The 21,386-nt window shown below is 37.6% G+C and overlaps 1 protein-coding gene across 2 annotated transcripts; it reads left to right on the forward strand.

Annotated features, from left to right (window-relative positions):
* The first annotated feature begins 65 nt into the window (after positions 1-65).
* On the forward strand, positions 66-18,828 carry LOC113075725 (ubiquitin carboxyl-terminal hydrolase 20-like). Of its 2 annotated transcripts, XM_026248418.1 has the most exons (26): positions 66-207; positions 956-1,054; positions 1,134-1,187; positions 1,295-1,357; positions 1,483-1,617; positions 1,847-1,949; positions 3,788-3,857; positions 4,010-4,123; positions 4,388-4,466; positions 4,853-5,285; positions 5,712-5,858; positions 5,969-6,081; positions 7,498-7,590; positions 8,902-9,074; positions 9,554-9,648; positions 9,799-9,832; positions 10,021-10,066; positions 10,172-10,352; positions 10,530-10,656; positions 11,838-12,007; positions 12,639-12,720; positions 12,991-13,099; positions 13,659-13,761; positions 14,880-14,948; positions 15,071-15,229; positions 17,437-18,828. In XM_026248418.1, exons 2-25 carry the CDS (start codon positions 974-976, stop codon positions 15,223-15,225), a joined length of 2,829 nt encoding a protein of 942 aa, XP_026104203.1. In that variant the 5' UTR covers positions 66-207; positions 956-973; the 3' UTR covers positions 15,226-15,229; positions 17,437-18,828. The 2 variants fall into 2 exon arrangements, with proteins under 2 accessions (XP_026104203.1, XP_026104208.1); XM_026248423.1 differs by lacking the exon at positions 7,498-7,590.
* Positions 18,829-21,386: the final 2,558 nt, after the last annotated feature.

A 21,386-nucleotide genomic window follows, 5' to 3' on the forward strand; every position in this document is an offset into this window, starting at 1 on the left:
TTGAAAATCGTTTTGATCAGCTGAAAGAGCTGAAAGAGCTGAAAGCAGTCAGTCATTGGCTCTGGTCAGAGCTGTGACGCACACTCATCATGCTGTTGAATTCAGTATGGATGCTGTTTAGTACACTGCTACCCACCACTGTTACAAATACCACCGATTGACCTAAAATGATCATCAGTGAGCCTTATTTTTGTTTCTGTCTGACAGGTAAATGTTTGTTCTTATCTTCCTTCGGCTGAAGCGGAGTGTCACTATTTATTTGCTAAGATACCATTATGTCGACTCAGCGTCTGTGTCTTCCAGCCCGAGTGTAAATATGACTGTTTATTCTGTGAGATCTTGATGTTAATCAGCTTTACGGGGGTAGACGATGACATGTAGAGGAACTGAAGTGCGATGAAAAACAAGAAAAACACCGGAGATCCAGAAAGACTGATTATTTAGTTTTGAGACATATTTTTACATTTAGAAGAGTGAAGCCGACTCATATTAATATGATTGTTTACCCCTTTCTTTTTTGGATTTCTGTTGGAGATTTTCGTATGGAAAAACAGATTCACAGATTAATACATCTTTATGATGCGTTATTGTGCATTTTTCCTAATTGTAACAATAGACGAGGTGATACGGGGTGAACGCATCCCTCTCAGTCGTGCTTGGCGCATGAAACAGCATTTTTGGGCTCCTGAGATTTAGGCACAGACTCACTGCTACTCGCATCTAGATATTTCACCCTTAGTTTTCTTCTTTTTTCTCCTTTAATTATCATTATTTTTAAACAATGCATTCAGTGATGGCAATTTATCCTCTTTTAGCTGATGCTGAGTATGTAAGTGCATAATTACTTAAAGGGCGAGTTGTTCAAAAAATTGTGCCATCATTTTTATATTTTCATATTGATGCTGTGTAGAGCTGTAATAGTAGATCTCAAAATGTTCATTGTTTATTTGAATAGAGTGAGGTGAAAATCAAGATGACTGAAAATGGGGATTTCTGTCCTCACTTGGACACTATTGGTGAAGTTACCAAGGAGGAACTGATTCAGAAATCAAAGGTTAGAATTACTTTTGCTAACATTTAAGCCGTGTCTTGAGTGCTGTGTATTTAATTTGATCACATTGTATTTATTCAAGGGCACATGTCAGTCATGTGGAGTAGATGGACCCAACCTCTGGGCATGTCTACAGGTGGGCTTTTCCCCTAGCAAACATGATAGAAGAGTAGAATGCATTTTTAGGCCAAGAAGATTTCTTAAAATTCATAATCGTTACTCTCTGTCCTGCTTTGCCCACAGTGTGACTGTCACTATGTGGGCTGCGGAGAATCATATTCTGATCACAGTACTATACACGCACAGGTGACTTTCTTGTTCATTCAGTTATCCAGTCCATTCTCTGGCATTAGATCTGTTCAGTTATTATGCATATCAGTTTCTCTGATTCTTTTATACATGTGTGCATTTTATTTGAAATTTTTTTCCAGGCCAGAAAACACAATCTGACAGTAAACTTGACCACATTCAGGGTGTGGTGTTATTTCTGTGAGAGGGAGGTGTTTCTGGAACCAAAGCCTGTTACTCCTGTATCATTAGCTCACTGCTGCAAACCACATGAACAGGTAAAGTCATCAGACTGTTTAAAACACCTCACAGAAATGTCAACTTTTAGCTTTCTAGGATTGTGTAAACATGATGTGATGTTACTTCCTGTTTGAGGTTGGCTGTGTTTCCTGCATTATTAATATCTGTCTGAAGATCTCATTTAGGCATAATAATAAAGTAAATAATGATAATAAATTGCATGAATGATACAAGAAAGATAATTCTCTTGTTTTTTCATCCCCAAAGGATCCTCTTCCCCAGACAACATGTTATCCGTTAAAAGCAGTGCCTATCGCAGTGGCAGATGAGGAAGGCTCAGAATCTGAGGAGGATGAGCTCAAGCCTAGAGGTATAAATATGTTAAGAGAAAGATAGTACACATTGAATGGCATTTCAAATCCTCAATATATTTTTATGTGTTCAAAAGAAGTCTCTTCTGCACAGACTGCATTTGTTTGATTGAAAAACAAATGTAAGTAAAAATGAATGAAAAGTGAATATTTTGAAATTTTATTACTTTTCAAATAAACATTTTCTAGCTTAATATATCGTCAAATACAGTATATTTCTGTGATGGCAAAACTGAATTTTCTGATTCTGTGTTCAAGGAACATTTGAAACTCAAGAAACAGATTCGGCTCTCAAGAAACATTTATTACTATTGTCAGTGTTGATAATTTTTGTGGAAACCGTGATACTTTCTGAGGATGTTTTGGATGAATATAAAGTTCAAAAGAACAGCATTTATGCATCCTTTCTGAGTAGAAGTATTGATTTCTTAAAGGGGTGGTTGACTGGTTTGTTTCTAGGCTTTTTTTTATTCCATTATTTTTTATTTACCTTTATTCCACACCGATCTGTCCCTTCTTTGACAGACGTCTCAATAATTTCCTGTTTTTATGAGGCCCCTTCCTCAGAAATACACGATGGGCTGCGATTGGTCAGCTGGCTCAGTGTGTCGTGTTTCACTAAACCACCTCGAGCGCGTCTGAACATCCGGCCCCTCTCAAGCTCAGAATGTGCTCCTGTTGTATTGTAGACAATGACGTCCTCTATATTGCTTATCAGTTTGAGCCCGATTGAGACACAGAGAATATTAATGAAGAAGATCGCGCAGAACCTGTGCAAGCACGGCTCTTAATGTTATGTTTGTTTGTTGTTGTCTCATACCTTTAGATACGCTGTTGTCTGTAAATGCTACTGCTTCTGTTAGCTTTTAATATACGGTTTTATTCTGAAAGATTTAATACAACACAGCAACCATATGCGCATCCATGTTTAATGCTTCTCATTGCTTTGTGAAAATAAGTTTATAAATGGAACAGTTTGTTGGAGCTGACCTGATGATCTGAAAGAGAGAGAGAGAGAGAGAGAGAGAGAGAGAGAGAGAGAGAGAGATGCAAAAGTAGGGCAATGCGAGGAACCGTATTGAGAACCAATGCTGTAGAACATTGGTTCTGAAACTTGTGGATCCATTAGAATCATTAGAAGACAGCATTGCGATTCATATATGAACAGATTTTTACATGTACCCCTAGTTTTCTCTTCCTCTTCTCTAAAGCAGCACAACATGACCTTGTCCCCTTTGTTGCGTGTTCCTGGGGGCAGGGTTTTTCTGGGCTCGTGAAGTAATGGACCCAGGAAGAAGCTTGTTGTAGTCCCTTCCCAGCTGTTTTTGTAGGAATTAAACTGACAGAATTTTAAAAGACAATATCTCTGTTTGCACTGAACTTTCAGCGCTGCAACTTTGCAGATATTGTTTTTATGCTCAAACAGCAACATTACAAACGAACTAAGGTTAAAAATGTGAAATCGCAATCAACCACCCCTTTAAGTTAACTGACCGAAAAAATTCATAGTAGTTGTTAGTCAGTTTAAATTTTTCAAATGACCTTTTCAGTAACTTGTATATTTACTAACAGATGGCTATCATGTCCTGCTTATACAACATTTCAAAGGAGCAGATTGAGTTATGTCTATATGAAGGAATAACCAGCCTATTACTTGTTCTGTTCTCTTAATATGATAAGGCATAATGGAAGTATGTCACCCGAATTAAATTGGATCTTATTGTCGTTAATTATGCGGAATGACTAAGATTCTGTTCCATACTCCAAAGTTGTAGGCGAGTTGGTTAGTATTTCTCATTATACTATTTATTCTGCTTAATACTAAACACTTTCTCAGGTCTCACTGGGATGAAGAACATTGGGAACTCTTGTTACATGAATGCTGCACTGCAGGCCTTGTCCAACTGGTGAGATCACAATTTGTAAAGCATAAATAAGTATAATTCAGACAAAACCAATGGAAAGCGTGACTGGTTCCACTGGTTTATTTTTTAGGTCTGTGCATACTGCTTCTGAAATTGATATAGGTTTTCCTGTTTCTTTGTCTTTTTCTCTCCAGTCCTCCTTTGACTCAGTTTTTCCTGGATTGTAGTGGGTTGGTCCATACGGATAAGAAGCCAGCGTTGTGTAAAAGCTATCAGAAGCTTATCTCTGAGCTCTGGCACAAGAAACGGTAACAAGCACTGACCTGCCAAAATGTTAACCTAGACCTGGAACTAGCAAACTTAATCTTAAAGGAGTAGTTCACGTCCAGAATAACAATTTCCTGATGATTTACTCACTCCCATGTCATTCAAAATGTTCATGTCTTTCTGTCTTCAGCTGCAAAGAAATTAAGGTTTTTGAGGAAAACATTCCAGGATTTCAGCGGTGGCTTTAATATATTGAGCTTGGTACTAATTATATGAATCTTGTTGTTCTCTGTTGGTCTGTCAAGGCCAAGTTATGTTGTGCCCACTAGTCTGTTTCATGGAATCAAACTGGTGAACCCCATGTTTCGTGGCTACGCTCAACAGGTATATGAAGTTATTTTAGTATTATTTAATTTTACTATTACAGTAATTATTCATATTTTATAATGTTTTTTATTTTTACATAAATGTTTGAGTAATTTTGTTAGGTGCTTTTTTTAAATATATTTCAATTTTAGTTTTAATAATTTAGTACTTCGACATAAACATATAAGATTTAGTTATAATCAGTTGCCAAGTTAACATTTATAATTTACTTTTTTTTAAGTGTATTTTTTTGTCTAACATATTTTAAAAGCATTTAAAATTGTTTTAGATAACAATAATAACACTGATATGAAGATTACAATGCAGCCTTTCAAGACTGTTAATATTAACATAACATAACATTTTTGTAATGTATACACTTTTCTTCCTTGCCGTCTTTTAAGGACACTCAGGAGTTTTTGCGATGTCTCATGGACCAACTTCACGAGGAGCTGAAGGAGCCTTTGACCGGCTGCAGCGGTGCTATCTCAGATGTCCAGCCTGACCACAACCTTGACAACCGTAATCATGTCGATGGAGACCGAAGCCCCTCTGAGGAGGAGTTCCTGTCATGTGACTCTGGATCAGGAAGCGAGAGAGGAGATGGAGAGAGGGCAGGAGGGGAAGCAGAGCTGCTCATCCAAGACGAATGTGTGGGAGTAAGAGGAATTGGAGCAATCTCGGAGAAAGAGAGGCTGAAGGAGAGAAGAGGAGAAGAGAGGACACGGGAAATGGATGAGGATGCTGATGTGGACACGGCGGCACAAGAGGGACAGGCAGAGAGAGAAACAGAGGCAACAACTGCAACCACAACTGTGCTGGCACCAGGAAATGAAGGTATGAGGTTTTTACAATCATTATCATAATGTTTGCGGTCTCCAAGATTTGTATGTGTGTTTTTAAATAGCTGTTTTCTATTTAAAAAAACAAAACAAATCTGTTCACACAATGGAGAACCTGTATTTTAAGCAGCCGTTACTCCAGTCTTCATTCTCCTAATCACATGATCATTCAGAATTTAAAAACACCTTCAGTTGTGCTTGTATAATATTTTTGTGGAAGCCATTATCCTCTTTTCTTTTCTTAAAAAAAGAAAGAAAATAACAGCTATTATTTCAAAAACAAATCTTATTTAATAATGTAAAAAAAAAAGTGGTGCATGAAAGTGTTAATCTTACTCCAAACATTTGAAAGGTAGTGTATGTTTAGTCGTTTTGGAATGTGAATATAATTCTTACTTTCTGATCCCATTTTCTCTTGCAGAACCTGATAATGAAGCTTCCATGCAGTGTCCGTCCTCTCGCCCCTGTAGCCCCACTCGCAGTGTGTTAGAACTCCACTCCAGACTCTCCAGCAGCCCACCTAGATCCAGCCCCCTCAGAGCTGGACCCACTTACACATTCAACAGAGGTTTGCTTCTCTCATATCAGTACAAATAAATACAGCATAGTTGAAAAAAAAAAGTTTTAATTTGTATTTTGCTTTGCACAAAATAACCATCATGATTGTTTGTCCTGTAGCTCAAATGCTCCTGAGCACCAAGAAGAAGAAGCAGTCCCGTTTCCGCAGTGTTATTTCAGATATCTTTGATGGATCCATTCTGAGTCTTGTTCAGTGTTTGACATGTGACCGGGTGAGGAAAGGATGCAAGGAGTTTTTCTGTCTCTAGAGGGCACCAAACACCAAATCACGTTCATCGCACTTAAAAATTTTGGCAACACTTCATTTTAGGACCTCTTAACTAGTTGCTTATTAGCATGCATATTTCTAGAATAATAACTATTTATTAGTACTAATTATGCACATATTAATGCATTATTTACATGGCGTTATTCTACATTCCTAATCCTACCCAATACCTAAACTCAACAACTACCTTACCAACTTTTAATAAGCAGCAAATTAGGAACTTATTGAGGTAAATGAACAATGTTCCCTATTCTAAAGTTTTTGTAGCTTAAAAAAAAAAATGCAGGATAATCTGTCATGGGCCATGTAGTTTCCAAGGAGATCCACTTCCATTTCAAATCAAATCTAGAAGAATACTACAACAAACTGTATTCATATCAAATGAACTTATGGGGGTAAATTTCGTCTAACTGTTGGGGGGAAACAACAATAATAATAATTTCGCAAAAGCAATTTTTTGAAAAGGACACAAATAATACAGCTCAAATTGAACTTGTAAGGATATGTATACACAGAGGAAAGTCTAACTATTAGGGCAGCCTATGACTGTACCAAATTATTTTAGACAACTTCAAGCTGTTGTGGTCGCACTGCAACAGTGCTCGTGTCCGTTGTAGACATTACTATCCATCACAGTGTTGCCAACTCATGTGGTTTTCCCATGAAATTGTGCTGCTTTATCACTGTTTCCACGGGTTGAAGTGACCCAATAACAGTAAAGTATTTAACTAGGTGACCCTCTCTAAGCGAGGTTAGTTTGGGCTAGTTTTGAGTAGTAATTGCACAGGTTTTGTTGTGAAAACCTAGCAACCCTTTCCGTCAAGTCGAAAAATACATTATAATCATCTGTATTAAAGAGAAAATAATCACTTCATCCAATGTTTAAATTAATAAATTAGACTTGACAGCCTTAATTACTGGAGTTCCACAACTACTGACTTTGTTCTTTCTCACCGGACTTGTGTGTGTGTGTGTGTGTAGGAAGGTGACTTAGATTGTAAAAAAAAGATGAACGACGCAGCTCCTATTCCTTTCACTATAGAGACGTGAAGCCAAAGGATCTTAGTATAGCTGATGCCATCTTGAGTAAAAGACATAATTTGGAGCCAGAGACTGCGCAGTAGTGACATGAGGTGGAGCCGCGGTATCAAACTCCCGCAGACCCAACCAACCATAACGACCCATTTATATAGCATTAAATTACTAGCAAAAATCTAACTTATCACAAAAACGAACAATTTAACATATGTCAGCGTCATAGCAACTACCTTAAATGACCAAAAACATCTTTTTGATAAATTGTATTGGAAGCGTAAATTATTTTTTTATTTTGACTCAAGTCCCATTTGTTTACATGGAGAGGGTGGCGTTTATGACGTGTACTGCAGCCAGCCACCAGGGGGCGATCAAAGAGCCCGCAGCTTCACTTTTCAGGACGTGTGAGGCACACCTGGTAGGTGATGTAAAAGAGGAAAACAGGCATTTGGACCAAAGCATTGTGAGGCAAGGGAGGGGGAGACTTAAAATGTTTCTAAACTTAAAACGCGCTTTTACCCTGTTTGTGTTGTTTTATTACTTACACCATTATTTAAAGGGGGGGTGAAATGCTATTTCATGCATACTGAGTTTTTTACACTGTTAAAGAGTTGGATTCCCATGCTAAACATGGACAAAGTTTCAAAAATTAAGTTGTACATTTGAAGGAGTATTTTTGTTCCCAAAATCCGGTTTGTCACAAGTTTCGGAAAGTTTTTTTCGAGTATGGCTCTGTGTGACGTTAGATGGAGCGGAATTTTCTTATATGGGTCCTGAGGGCACTTCTGCCGGAAGAGTGCGCGCTCCCGTATAGCGTGATTCACTGATCAGAGAGAGAGCGTCGCGAAAAGTCACAAAAGAAGTGTGTTTTTGGTTGCCAAGACAAGACAACCCTGCACAGATTACCAAAAAAAAAAAACAGCATTAAGGGACCAGTGGATGGAGTTTATTTTTAAAGAGCATCAACGGAGATGTGCAAGTGTTTTTGTTTGTTCCCTGCATTTCGAAGATGCTTGTTTTACAAACAAGGCCCAGTTTGACGACGGATTTGCGTATCGTTTATTTCTTAAGGATGATGCAATCCCAACGAAAAAGGGTCACGATCGTGTGTTGGAACCGCAGGCGGTGAGTAAAACTGCTTCAAATATCTCTGCCTCCTTGTTAGTGCGTCCCCTCCCAGGCCGGAGACCCGGGTTCGAGCCCCGCTCGGAGCGAGTCGTTGCTGCTGCTGCTCTCGTTCAGTTTCAGCCTCTGGATTTGATTCTGGATCATAAATAAACGGCTGAATCTGACTGTTAGCCATGGTTTGTTTTGGATGATGGTTTTTCCCTCACGGTAATGTCACAGTTTCCACATGCTCTCAACACAAAAGCCTACTGGCGCTCGTGATTCTTTAGCTCCGCCCACACATCACGCCTCCAGCCGGTCGTGTTTTTCCGGGAAAAGTAGTAGTACTACTCTATAGGTACTCAAGATTAACAGGATATTGAGTGAAAACGAGCATTTCACCCCCCCTTTAAAGTATAAAACATTGTTATTTACAATACACAGAATGGTTTTAATCATATTTATAAGGGGGGCAACCTTCAGATGGGGGGGAGGGGGGGTCCCAACACCCTCAGGATTTCCGCTAAATATTATGTGACTGTAGAAGCATATATTTTACCGGTACGGTGTGTTGTAAACTACAGACCGAACAATGTTTCAAAGAAAATATCTGCCTTTACAGGTTTCAACAACTGTGGAGACCTTTCAGGACCTGTCTTTGCCTATTCCGGGTAAAGAGGATTTGGCCAAACTCCATTCCTCCATCCACCAGAGTGCTCCTGTTAAAGCTGGAGTCTGCACGGATGCCTATGTCACCCAGGGCTGGATCTCCTACATCATGGAGTCTATACGAAAGTATAGTGAGAGAGTGATGGGCAAAAAATGATCAAGATGTGGAAAGAGCAAAATGGGGCTTTAACAATTAATTCCACTACAGTTAAAAAATTGGGGTTTAGAAATACTGAAATAAGTCTCTTGTACTCAGAAAGGCTATGTTTATTTAATCAAATATGCAGTAAAACCTTATGAAATATTATTACAACATACAATCAGTATTATTTTAATACATTTTAAAATGGTATTTACACTTGTGATGGCAAAGCTGCATTTTCAGCAGCCATTACACCAGTTTTCCAGTCAGAATTTATGCTAATATTCTAATTTGGTCAATATTTTTTTACAATGTTTCATTATTTGATGAATTAAATTACTTTTTTTACTTTAGTCTTTACTGTCACTTTTGAACAGTAGTGTGAAAAAGCTGAATGGAAGACAATGTAATTGCCATGAAAACAATCATTGATCTGTTAATATAACTGTATGTGTTTATGCAGGTTTGTAGTGTCTTGTATTCCGAGTTGGTTTTGGGGCCCAATGGTAACGCTGGAGGACTGCCTGGCAGCCTTCTTCGCTGCTGATGAGCTGAAAGGTTAGGACATTGTGTTTATCATTTCTGAATGTGCAGTTGCAATTATAAATCAGATAGATAAGAGGGGAAAAAGTATATTCCCTTTTCCACACTGTTGCACTGCCTGTCAATCCTTAGTTGACTTGTATTTATTTTCTTTCCACCAAACAGGAGACAACATGTACAGCTGTGAACGATGTAAAAAGTAAGTTTTCTTGGTGGAAAAAAGACTGAAATGTATGTGATCAAGATATGTAATAATGTAGTAGTTACTATGCTTTTTAAACATTTTGTAGTCTAATCTAAATAGTACTTATGGTTTACAGCCAAAATCATATCATAGCTGTAAGGTTTAAATGATGAAACGAGCTCATTTACTCTACCTTTTTCCAGATTGAGAAATGGTGTGAAATATTGTAAAGTTCTGCGTCTGCCAGAAGTAAGTAACCCCCTCCATTTCAATCTGCTCATTTACTGGATCACTACATTTACTTTTCAACAGAACTTGTATTCCTAGTGAGTTTGTACTTAATGCTGTTTTCAGATATTGTGCATTCACCTGAAGCGTTTCAGACATGAAGTCATGTACTCATTCAAGATAAACAGCCACGTGTCATTCCCGTTGGAGGGTTTGGATCTCAAGCCCTTCTTGGCTAAGGAGAGCCCGTCTCAGATAACTACTTATGACCTGCTGTCTGTCATCTGTCATCACGGCACTGCTGGGAGTAAGTTTCTTCAGTGTAATATTGCGAAATGATTGAGTGGAAGGAACTTTGAGATTTTTTTTATGTTATTTGGCATTTATTCATCACTGGCACTTTTCCCAGATGACAATTAAGACATTATTTTGTCTATGGGTTTAATTGAATGAGATAATGTGTATTTCCCCCCCCGCTGGACAGGTGGTCACTATATAGCGTACTGTCAGAACGTGATCAACGGACAGTGGTACGAGTTTGACGATCAGTATGTAACAGAAGTGCATGAGACAGTAGTGCAGAACGCTGAAGCGTATGTTCTCTTCTACAGGTACACTTAATTTTGTTACTTTGTTATGGTTGCTAAAGGGGTCATGAACTGAGAAATCAAAATATCCTTGATGTTTTGACATCACCTGTGCGGTTACATACGGAGCAGCATTTACTACACAGACAATCTATGCAAAACCACGATCATATTTTGCGCAGCTTGTCAGTGAACAACGGCTCTGTGCAGTAAATGCTGCTCCATGTGAAAACACGCAAGTGATGGAAATTTACCACTGATTACAAAACCGGCTTAATTTACAGTACATGACGTGCATTAAATATTGCATTTTATTTATCGTGCAATCCATACTTAGTCAGTTATTACTGATCGTTTAATATGTACTGAGTATTAAATCGTTTTTAACCTAAATCACAGCACTGTCCCTCTATGAAGGATGTAGGCTGTCAAACATACACAACTTTTAGCCAATCATAGCAGTGGGCATTTCTGAATCTACCATCCACCACACCTACTTAAACTGACCTTTCCGATGAGGGGCCTATTGCTTCTAAATTATGATAACATTATAAGTGGCCCTCAGACAACATTACAAACCATCTCTGTTACTTATGTAATCCTTGTTCCCTCAAAAAGGGACCGACTGAAAGGGAACAAAGGCCGTTCATGACCCCTTTAAAAGTGCATTCAGTAATGTTTTTCCTTATTAAAGTAATGGTGAATTGGAATGAAATGGTAATTCATGCTTTTTGGAAATGTGTTTTCATAATTTTTTAATATGTTATAACTAATTTTCTCATCATTCTTCATGGGCATTTAGTCTGATTAAACCCTGCCCCTTTTCTTACAACCCCAAGCTTTCGATCAGATGGATGGAACCAAGTTCCACCCTTAATGAACTCAGATGTAGGCTACATCATAACACAGAAGAAAATATCTGTCACAACTGTTTTACACATAATGAAATGAATAATAATTAAAAAGATATATGAGTAAAACAATATTCACTTACATAAACGAAGATACCAGTTGTATCAATAGCTTAAAAAAAACTTTTTTTATTCTACATGAAGTTGGTTGCCCCTTCATGGAAGCTACCATGTTGACATGACATGACTAGCATCATAACAAACCACCAGCAAAACACAAAAATGTATTGGGATTGATTCCAATTGTATTTACATTATTTTATGACATGGAGTTTATGTTCATTTCTCTTTCAGGAAGAGCAGTGAAGAATCTGTGACAGAGAGACAGAAGGTTGTCGCTTTGGCTAATTTAAAGGAGCCCAGTCTGCTGCACTTCTACATCTCCAGAGAATGGCTCAACAAGTTCAACACATTCACTGAGCCTGGACCCATCACCAACCACACGTTCCTCTGTCAGCATGGAGGTACAATCAGACACAAATACTCACAAATATATATCTAAAACTCCTCCACACTGGTATGAATTAACTTTGCCACTATATTGACACCCGACTGTGATTTACTGTGTAAGTATGAAGAGCTGAATGCGAGCATAAATTGGCTTTAGTGAGTAAGTTAATGGATTTACTGCCTACAGAACGTGGTTGATGACTTTGATGTAAACTCCAGCATAATGGATGGTTTACATTGCAAGAACTATTAATTATATTAAACCACCAAATTTAGTGTGTAAATGCATCCTATCTGAAGCTGAAATATACCTCTGCTACTTCTGCTGTAATAAAAACAAATTAACTCAAAAATAGGATGTCAGTTTAAAGTTATACATCTTAATTTTCAGTATTTTAATTAAGGTTATGCTAATATAACTAAATGTAAGTATTTTTAAAAACTTCCGTGGGTCCTCCTTTTGAAGTTTGCTGAGACCTCCTAGCAGAGAGACCTGTGGTTAATAACCATTGATGTTGCATTAAGTGACACATTAAACTCCACTATTTGGTACAAAATAATGAAATAGTCATATTTTATCTTTTATTTTAACTTTTTCACTTACTGTAAGCAGTAAAAGCGTGACTCGAGTGTGATTTTATACAGGAATCCCTCCTACAAAGTACCATTATGTGGACGATCTGATTGTGATCCTTCCCCAAAATGTGTGGGAATATCTTTACAATAGGTGAGTCATGCATATCAATGCACATTTCTGATGTTTAGAAAGTCCTCAGGATGTTTACCACCTCAGTAGAATATGGTATGACTTGAGCTTTTGATCTGGTGGAGTCAACAAAACCTCAGTCCAACCCTGAGTTCTGTCGGTTCAAGACATCTGACGTCATGTGTAAGGAACTCCACCAGCAGTGCAGTGTAAACATTGTTGAGTTATGTGTTTGCTCTTTTCACTGGCCATACTTTGAACGTTTCTTCATGTCTGAAACATTTTTCACAGGTTTGGGGGAGGCCCAGCTGTGAATCACTTATACGTGTGTGCCATCTGCCAAGTAGAGCTGGAGACTTTAGCCAAACGGCGGAAACTGGAGATAGACACCTTCATCAAGGTGGACAAATTACTTCAAGTGGCATCCAAGTCTTGAGTGATTAGTGCCTGCTTGAGTATTGCCCACTTAAAAGTATACAGTGAGATGCTACACACCACCACAAGACTGAGAGGAAGCGTATTTGAATAGTGTTCCTCAAGGTTATGTCCTCAGATCTACAGCATTTTTATGTAACATGGTGTGGAATTTCCTCTTGGAAGGGGCATAATGTTCCTGGAAGTGCTTGGTGCTCGTAGAGAGCCAGAGTACTGATGAAAAACAGATTGCATGCTGGACAGAGAAAGGGTGGGATCTGCACCGCAATCTTACCAGAAGTGCAGCATCTGTGAGATGAATCACTAGCTTGGAATCAGACATGTTTTAAAGCTTTAGAAAAATCTAAAGGTCATGTTTGAAACTCAGCAGGTTTGAAAGGAGCACACCAGAATGAAATAAAACATAATTGCTCTATAATACAATTTGGTAAAATGCTGAAATGCTGAAATGCTCACATTGGTCAGAGAGAGTTTGATAATCCTCATATCTCACTCTCTGTTTCTCTTCCTCTCTCTGTCTACAGTTAAACAAGGAGTTTCAAGCTGAAGAAGCTCCTACGGTCATCCTGTGTATCAGCATGCAGTGGTTTAGAGAATGGGAGAACTTTGTCAAAGGCAAAGACAATGGTACGGTCTCATACAAACAGAGTAATGCACATCTCAACAAATATATGATACTGTTAATTTTTTTAACAGAGAGAATATGCAGCAAAATAAATAATTTACTCTGATGCATTAAGTTCACTGGCCTGAGGGAGGTGTAGAAGTGTCTGCTTATATTGTGCGACCCTTGTGACATGTTCTATTTGTATTTGAACAATTGACAATGTGTAAATCAACATTGATGATTCATATTTTTAAATGGAAAATTGCAGAATTTTTTACAAATAATTTATCCTTGCACATTTTTTTAATTTGTGTGCCCTTGTAAACTTTGAATATCCCCTCCCCCTTACAATGACGTCTCGTCTCTGATGATGTGTGAGTGTGAGGGCTGGGTAAATAGTTTCACTCACATGAAATAATATTCAATGCAGTCAATTAAAAATGGACAAAAGTTCATCCCACGCTCACTTTTTTTTTGTCTTGTTTTAAGATGCCCTTTACTTGCATTTAATGTCATAATAGGCAAGAACAGTCGATCACAATCTCAGACTTGATGGGTTACTTGAAAATGAAAATTCTGTCATCAGTTACTCAGCCTCACCTCATTCTAAACCTGTATGACTGACTGACTTTTTTCTTTACACAAAGATATTTTGAATAAAATACTACATTGACTTTCACTATTTGGCCCAAAATCACTGCATTATTTTTTCAAAATATCATATTTATACATTTTAAATGGAGAATGGAGAAAAGAAAAATGACTGAAGAATGACACAAGAATGAGTAAATGATAGTGTTTTCATTTTTTGGTGAACTGACCTTTTAGGGTTTTGTGTAAAAAACATTGCAAAAGTCCATGTCACATTTAGGATTTTTTTTTTCATCTATTACTACTCCCCAAAAATTGCCTCTGAATCACATTTAAAACATTGCTCTGTTTGCTTGAGTGTTCTGACCAGCCTAACATGGCAACATCGACTCATCCAGTGGCGAGACTTCTAGCTCTGCCAAGACCACCCTCTGTATTTTCAAGAGAATATTTGCTTATGCACTGTAAAGGTCATTATTCATTTTCATCGCTGCCTCCCTCTCTCCTCTCTCCTCTCTGCTCTCTCTTTCTCTCTCTTCTGGTTTAGATCCACCAGGCCCCATTGACAACAGCAAGATTGCAGTAATGAAAAGCGGACATATCCAGCTTAAACAAGGTATGGACTGTGTGTGCATGCGTCAAACTAAGATGTCTGTGACTCATCTTGTGTTTCAAAACCTTGTCTGACTCGCATATGTGTGTTTGTTTATAGTTCATTATCTATGGCTTGGTTTGCAGGCGCAGACTATGGGCAGATTTCTGAAGAAACATGGCAGTACTTGTTAACTATTTATGGCGGTGGGCCAGAGATTGCAGTACGGCAAACCATCAGCCCCCCAGACAATGACACACACGGTGAAAGGAAGATAGAGGCAGAGACCCGAGCCCTCTGAAATGGTAAGACACACACACACATATATATATATATACTTGTATTAAATTTGCCAAAAGCGACACTAAGTGCACTTATAATGGTACAAATTATTTATATTTTAAATAATTTATTTTCTTTTTAACTTTCATCAATCAGAATCTTGATATTTGTTTCCACAAAATTATTAGGCAGCACAACTGTGTACAACAATGATGATGACAATAAATGTTTCTTGAGTACTAAATCAGCATATAATTATTTGAATGAATGGTAGTGAATTTCTTCACATTCTATAATAAAATGTCAAACCAAGTATCATTTGTTTGAAACAAATAGCACAACATTATTTTCAAACAAAATAATTTCACAGAACTTTTTTTTATATGAGTAAAAAAAAAAAGATGTTGTTCAAAATTAATACAAGTGTTTAGCCACTTTTTGGTTTTCAAATGTTACAGAGCGTGTGTGTAGTTAAAGCTGTGTATTACAACTACTCTTTACCCGTGTGAACTTGAGGGGAACCCTTTATACATCCTCTAGCCTGAGAAAGTGAAGTTATTTCTGAGGAAAGTCCTGATACCATTAATGCTAGGCTTGTTTCATCAGCGTAAGGTATAGACCGGTATGGTGTAGACTGGCTGATTCATCACTAAAGAAATGCATCACCCTTGTGTCGTAAGAGATTTACTGTGATTCTTCAATTATAGGGGCACTTCTGCTACTTGAAATCTTGAACAATTTGAGATCTTCGAACTTTGTTTGATCTGATAAAGGTCTTTATTAACTTTCAGATGGATTTTGGTATAATGCGTAATGTTATTTTTTGATAGGGTGTGTGTGTGTGTGTGTGTGTGAGATTAGCAACATGATTATAATTTTATTATACTTATTTTACATTTTGGAAAATGTGTTGAGTAAGCTATGTTAGCTGTTATGTTACTTGACGTTAACTTGAAGTAAAAAATAACAACTTAGGCTACGTTCACACTGCAGGCTGAAACGACCCAATTCTGATTTTTTTGCCCCTATGCGACCTGTATCTGATCTTTTCATGACAGTCTGAACGACACAGATCCGATCTTTTCAAATGTGACCCAGGCCACTTGGGTATGTGGTCCTGAATGGGATACATATCCGATCTTTTGAAATGCGACCTCCGTCTGAACGGCCAGGCCACATGTATCCGACCCGTACGTCATTGATACGCTACAAACGTCATAATTCTGCGTTGATGTAGGCGGGAATGAGAAGAGCCACTCACATCAGTATCCCACCACTCCTGGCTACGACTCCACACCCACACGTTTCTCTGTACCGACGTTGCTAACACTGCTCCACAAAACGCCATGGCAAAAAAACCTTGCTCTCCTCTTTCTTTTTAATTTTCTTCTTAAAACGAGAAGATTGTAATTGTGCCGGCTCCGTTGGGAAAATAACATTTATATTGCAAAAAGAGCTCCGCTTATGGTGTTCTTATGCTTTGGTACAGTAAAAAAAAAAAAAAAATACATACAGCACCTTTAAAAAAAAAAAAATAAACAGTTTGTTAATGACTCTCTCAGATCATAGTGTAAAAAAAATCTAAAATTAACATTGTGCCTAAAGGGAGGACCACTGTCTTTGACTTAGAAAACTCCGGACACATACCGTATTTTCCAGACTATAAATCACACTTTTTTTCATAGTTTGGCGGGTCATGCGACTTGTAGTCATGTGCGACTTATTTATTAAAATTAATTTGACATGAACCAAGAGAAATGAACTAAGAGACATAAACTAAGAGAAAACATTGCCGTCTACAGCCGCGAGAGGGCGCTCTATGCTGCTCAGTGCTCCTGTAGTCTACACTGAGCAGCGTAGAGCGCCCTCTCGCGGTTGGAGACGGTAATGTTTTCTCTTGGTTCTTGGTTCTAAATAAATGAGACTTATAGTCCAGTGTGACTTATATTTTTTTCCTCATCATGGCGTATTTTTTGACTGATGCGACTTATATTCAGGTGCGACTTATAGTCCAAAAAATACAGTACTACTAGTTTGGTGCTAGCCTATACTCTAAAATTATGATGATGTCCCCTAGGATGATTTTGATAGGAAAAATATAAATTTTATCATGTAAAATCATCCTAGGGGACAGAAAAGTTCCCATAATAACATAATCATATTATTTTAAATATGATAAAACATTCAGTTGTTATTGATTGTTATTTTCTGTTTCTTTGCTCTGCTGTAGGTAATGAAGACCCATGTGTGGATGACCGTTACAAACTGTGCTTACATTTTTGTCTCACAAGCACTTTGTGAGCATTTCTGTGGATCTGCTAATCTGACAGAGCTCTCCTTGTGTAGGGTCTTGTTTATGAAGTGAATAAATCTGTTAGCAGACACACACATAAAACATATTTAACATTCACAAACAAGCTTCATTCATGCGTGCTGGTGATATGCTTGTTTCTGTTGTCAGTGGGACTAAAGGTGGTGATGTAAGCCTTTTATCAGTAGCGCAGAGGTGAATACATAATGCATCACGCAGGAAACTTTCAAAAGAGCTCTTTGCTGACGTCTACCTAGGCAAAATAATGCTTGAACTTAGTTCCTGCATGTTTAAAGAAGCTTTCCATGCCACCCAGATCCACTATATCACAATGAAATCAAGCATGTCGACACTTTTGCAATGAATCAATGCAATGAATCAGTGAATCATAATGGTGGGGAAGGATTAAACGGTTTCACTATTTCACATCAAAGTGAGTTCTGTTTTAAGTTCCGAGTCACTTCTTACCTCTGTGATTAATGAAAACCATTTCCGATTTCTGATTCATCTTAAGTAGCAACAGGCTGTGACGTGATAGGTGGCTTTACCTTTTCATGTTGATGATAAAAGTTTTTTTTAATCTAGGACTGTTTACTCAAATGCTACTGAAATTTGACTATCATCATACATTATAAGATCATATTTAATATTATAAGCTCAGGATGTGGTTTTTTCCTGCCATTAAATATTACATTTTGTTTTAATGCACTTTACAGTCCTCTGTTTTGGCATAGCTTCATGCTCTGGGCCAATTAAAGGAAGTGAATCTTTCCTGGATATCCCCATTTCAGTGCCCCAACTCTGACACAGGGTTGTGCAAGCTACTATATTTGTTCAGTATTAAATGGTCATCAAAATTTTCTCCATTTCCTCAGACTGGCAAAAACATAACTACTTCCTAAAATGCTTGATGTACTGTCTGTTAAAAGCTGCATCATGTATTTGTTACAATGTTAATGATGCAGTACCACAGCCCCAAATGAAACTAACGTAACTAAAATACAATTCACTGCAATGAGGTGTATCAGATGTGTTACAAAATGTTAATAGAATGCTGTTATACTAGTTTTAAGTATGAAAAAATGTAACATTTTTTATTTATGAAATTTATGAATGTCTTCTTTTCTCATAAGCAGGTCAGAATTGTGCAGAATTGCTGAGCTGTGTAAAGGACAACGTGGTCTGTTACATATTTTGTTGCAGGAACTTAAAATTCCTAGGTAACTTCTGATGTAATGTTTTTTTTTTTTTTTTACCTAAGTGATTTAAATGTTAATATTTGACAAATAGAAATAAAGCCTGTTCTTTCTCCACAGTGTCTGTTTCTTTTATTTTATAAGTATTAAATAATTAGTATTAAATATTTTATTATTTGATTAACTCATCGATGAGCAATGGCTGTGATGGGATTAAACTCCATTCATAAACAGCAGATCTGTTTTGCAAAACCTAAACCCATTCCCACACTTAACACTGAAATGGAAATTGTTTCTTAACTAGCATTCTAATTGTTCTTTATTTATCTGATGATTTCAAATAATTTATTTAAAAGTGACATACTATGCCCCTTTTTACATTATGTAATATCAGTCTCTGGTGTCCCCAGAATGTGCCTTTAAACTTTCAGCTCAAAACACTCCACAGATCACTTATTATATCATTTTGAGTGGAAGCAGAAACATGCTGTTTTAGGTGCCTGTCTCTGTAAATGAAAATGAGCTACTGCTCCCCACCCCTTTTTCCATCGTTACAGTTCGGAACCGCTAAAAACCTCTGTTTTGGTCCTGATTATCATGTTTATCGCACTTGAACCATGGCTTCTGATCTGGCACAACATGTGAGTACTAAACTAAGTTCTCATTCACACACAAGTTTACATTAAAAACACATGAGTTACAAAAACAGTCGGTTATGTTTGTGAAGGTTTTAGATCTGTGTGGCAGCAGCAATATACAGTAGCCTAAATAAATCAATAAATCCACTGTTCTCTTGTCCCCTCTTAGGCTGGGACTGTAAACAGTGTTCAGCCAAAGTCAGAACAGTTAGTATGTTTTAATCAAACTTAAGCCATGGCATTAGTGCTGGTGTTACACAGTTGTTGCTTGCAAAATCAAAATGATGGCGCCTAGGGCATATAAACTTGTAGATTAAGGGGAGGTAATTTTATAATGAGATATTTTCTCAGATAGAAAAAGTCTTACCAAAACAAAGTTACTGGGTTAATCCTTTTCACGTTTCCTTGGTTGGTAGATGCACCGGGGACCTGATTATGGCACTTAAAGGGTTAGTTCACCCTAAAATCAAAATGATGTCATTAATAACTTACTCTCATGTCGTTCCAAACCCATGAGACCTCCGTTCATCTTCAGAACACATTTAAAGATATTTTAGATTTAGTCTGAGAGCTCTCAGTCCCTCTATTGACGCTGTGTGTACGGTATACTGTCCATGTCCAGAAAGGTAAGAAAAACATCATCAAAGTAGTCCATGTGACATCAGAGGGTCAGTTAGAATTTTTTGAAGCATCAAAAATACATTTTGGTCCAAAAATAGCAAAAACTAAGACTTTATTCATCATTGTCTTCTTTTCCGGGTCTGTTGTGAAATTTCAAAACACTGCGAACGAATCATTCGATGTAACCGGATCTTCTTGAACCAGTTCACCAAATCGAACTGAATCGTTTTAAACGTTTCATGTCTCCAATAAGCATTAATCCACAAATGACTTAAGCTGTTAACTTTTTTAATGTGGCTGACACTCTGAGTTAAAACAAACCAATATCCCGGAGTAATTCATGTACTCAAACATTACGCTAACTGAACTGCTGTGAAGAGAGAACTGAAAATGAACACCGAGCTGAGCCAGATAACGAACGAAAGATTGACTTGTTCTCGAGTCAAGAACCGTTTCTATCGGACGCGTCTGATTCGAGACCGAGGAGCTGATGACACTGCGCATAAAGTCAAAAGTCAAAGTCACCTTTATTTATATAGCGCTTTAAACTAAATACATTGTCTCAATAATGCAAAATGATAGTTAAAGGCAGTTCATCATTTAATTCAGTTATGTCATCTCTGTTCAGTTTAAATAGTGTATGTGCATTCATTTGCAATCAAGTCAATGATATCGCTGTAGATGAAGTGACCCCAACTAAGCAAGCCAGAGGCGACAGCGGCAAGGAACCGAAACTCCATCGGTGATCGAATGGAGAAAAAAACCTTGGGAGAAACCAGGCTCATTCTTCTAATGATCTGGCAAGTACATAGGGTGTTATGTGAAGTGTTTCTGGTTCCGGTTTACCTAATTAATGCAGCCTAAAAATCCTTTAACGGATTTGGATATTAAAAGCATATTAGTATGTTATGTGTATGCCAGGTTAAAGAGATGGGTCTTTAATCTATATTTAAACTGCAAGAGTGTGTCTGCCTCCTGAACAATGTTAGGTAGATTATTCCAGAATTTAGGCGCCAAATAAGAAAAGGATCTGCTGCTCACATTTGATTTTGATATTCAAGGTATTATCAAATTGCGAGTTTTGAGAACGTAGCGGACGTAGAGGAGTATAATGTAAAAGGAGCTCATTCAAATACTGAGGTGCTAAACCATTCAGGGCTTTATAAGTAATAAGCAATATTTTAAAATCTATACAATGTTTGATAGGGAGCCAGTGCAGCGATGACAGGGCCGGGCTAATATGGTCATACTTCCTGGTTCTAGTAAGAATTCTTGCTGCTGCATTTTGGACTAGCTGTAGTTTGTTTACTAAGTGTGCAGAACAATCACCCAATAAAGCATTACAATAATCTAACCTTGAGGTCATAAATGCATGGATTAAAATTTCTGCATTTGACATTGAGAGCATAGGCCG

Source organism: Carassius auratus, chromosome 5 (genome assembly GCF_003368295.1).
Source record: "Carassius auratus strain Wakin chromosome 5, ASM336829v1, whole genome shotgun sequence".
Taxonomy (NCBI): domain Eukaryota; kingdom Metazoa; phylum Chordata; class Actinopteri; order Cypriniformes; family Cyprinidae; genus Carassius; species Carassius auratus.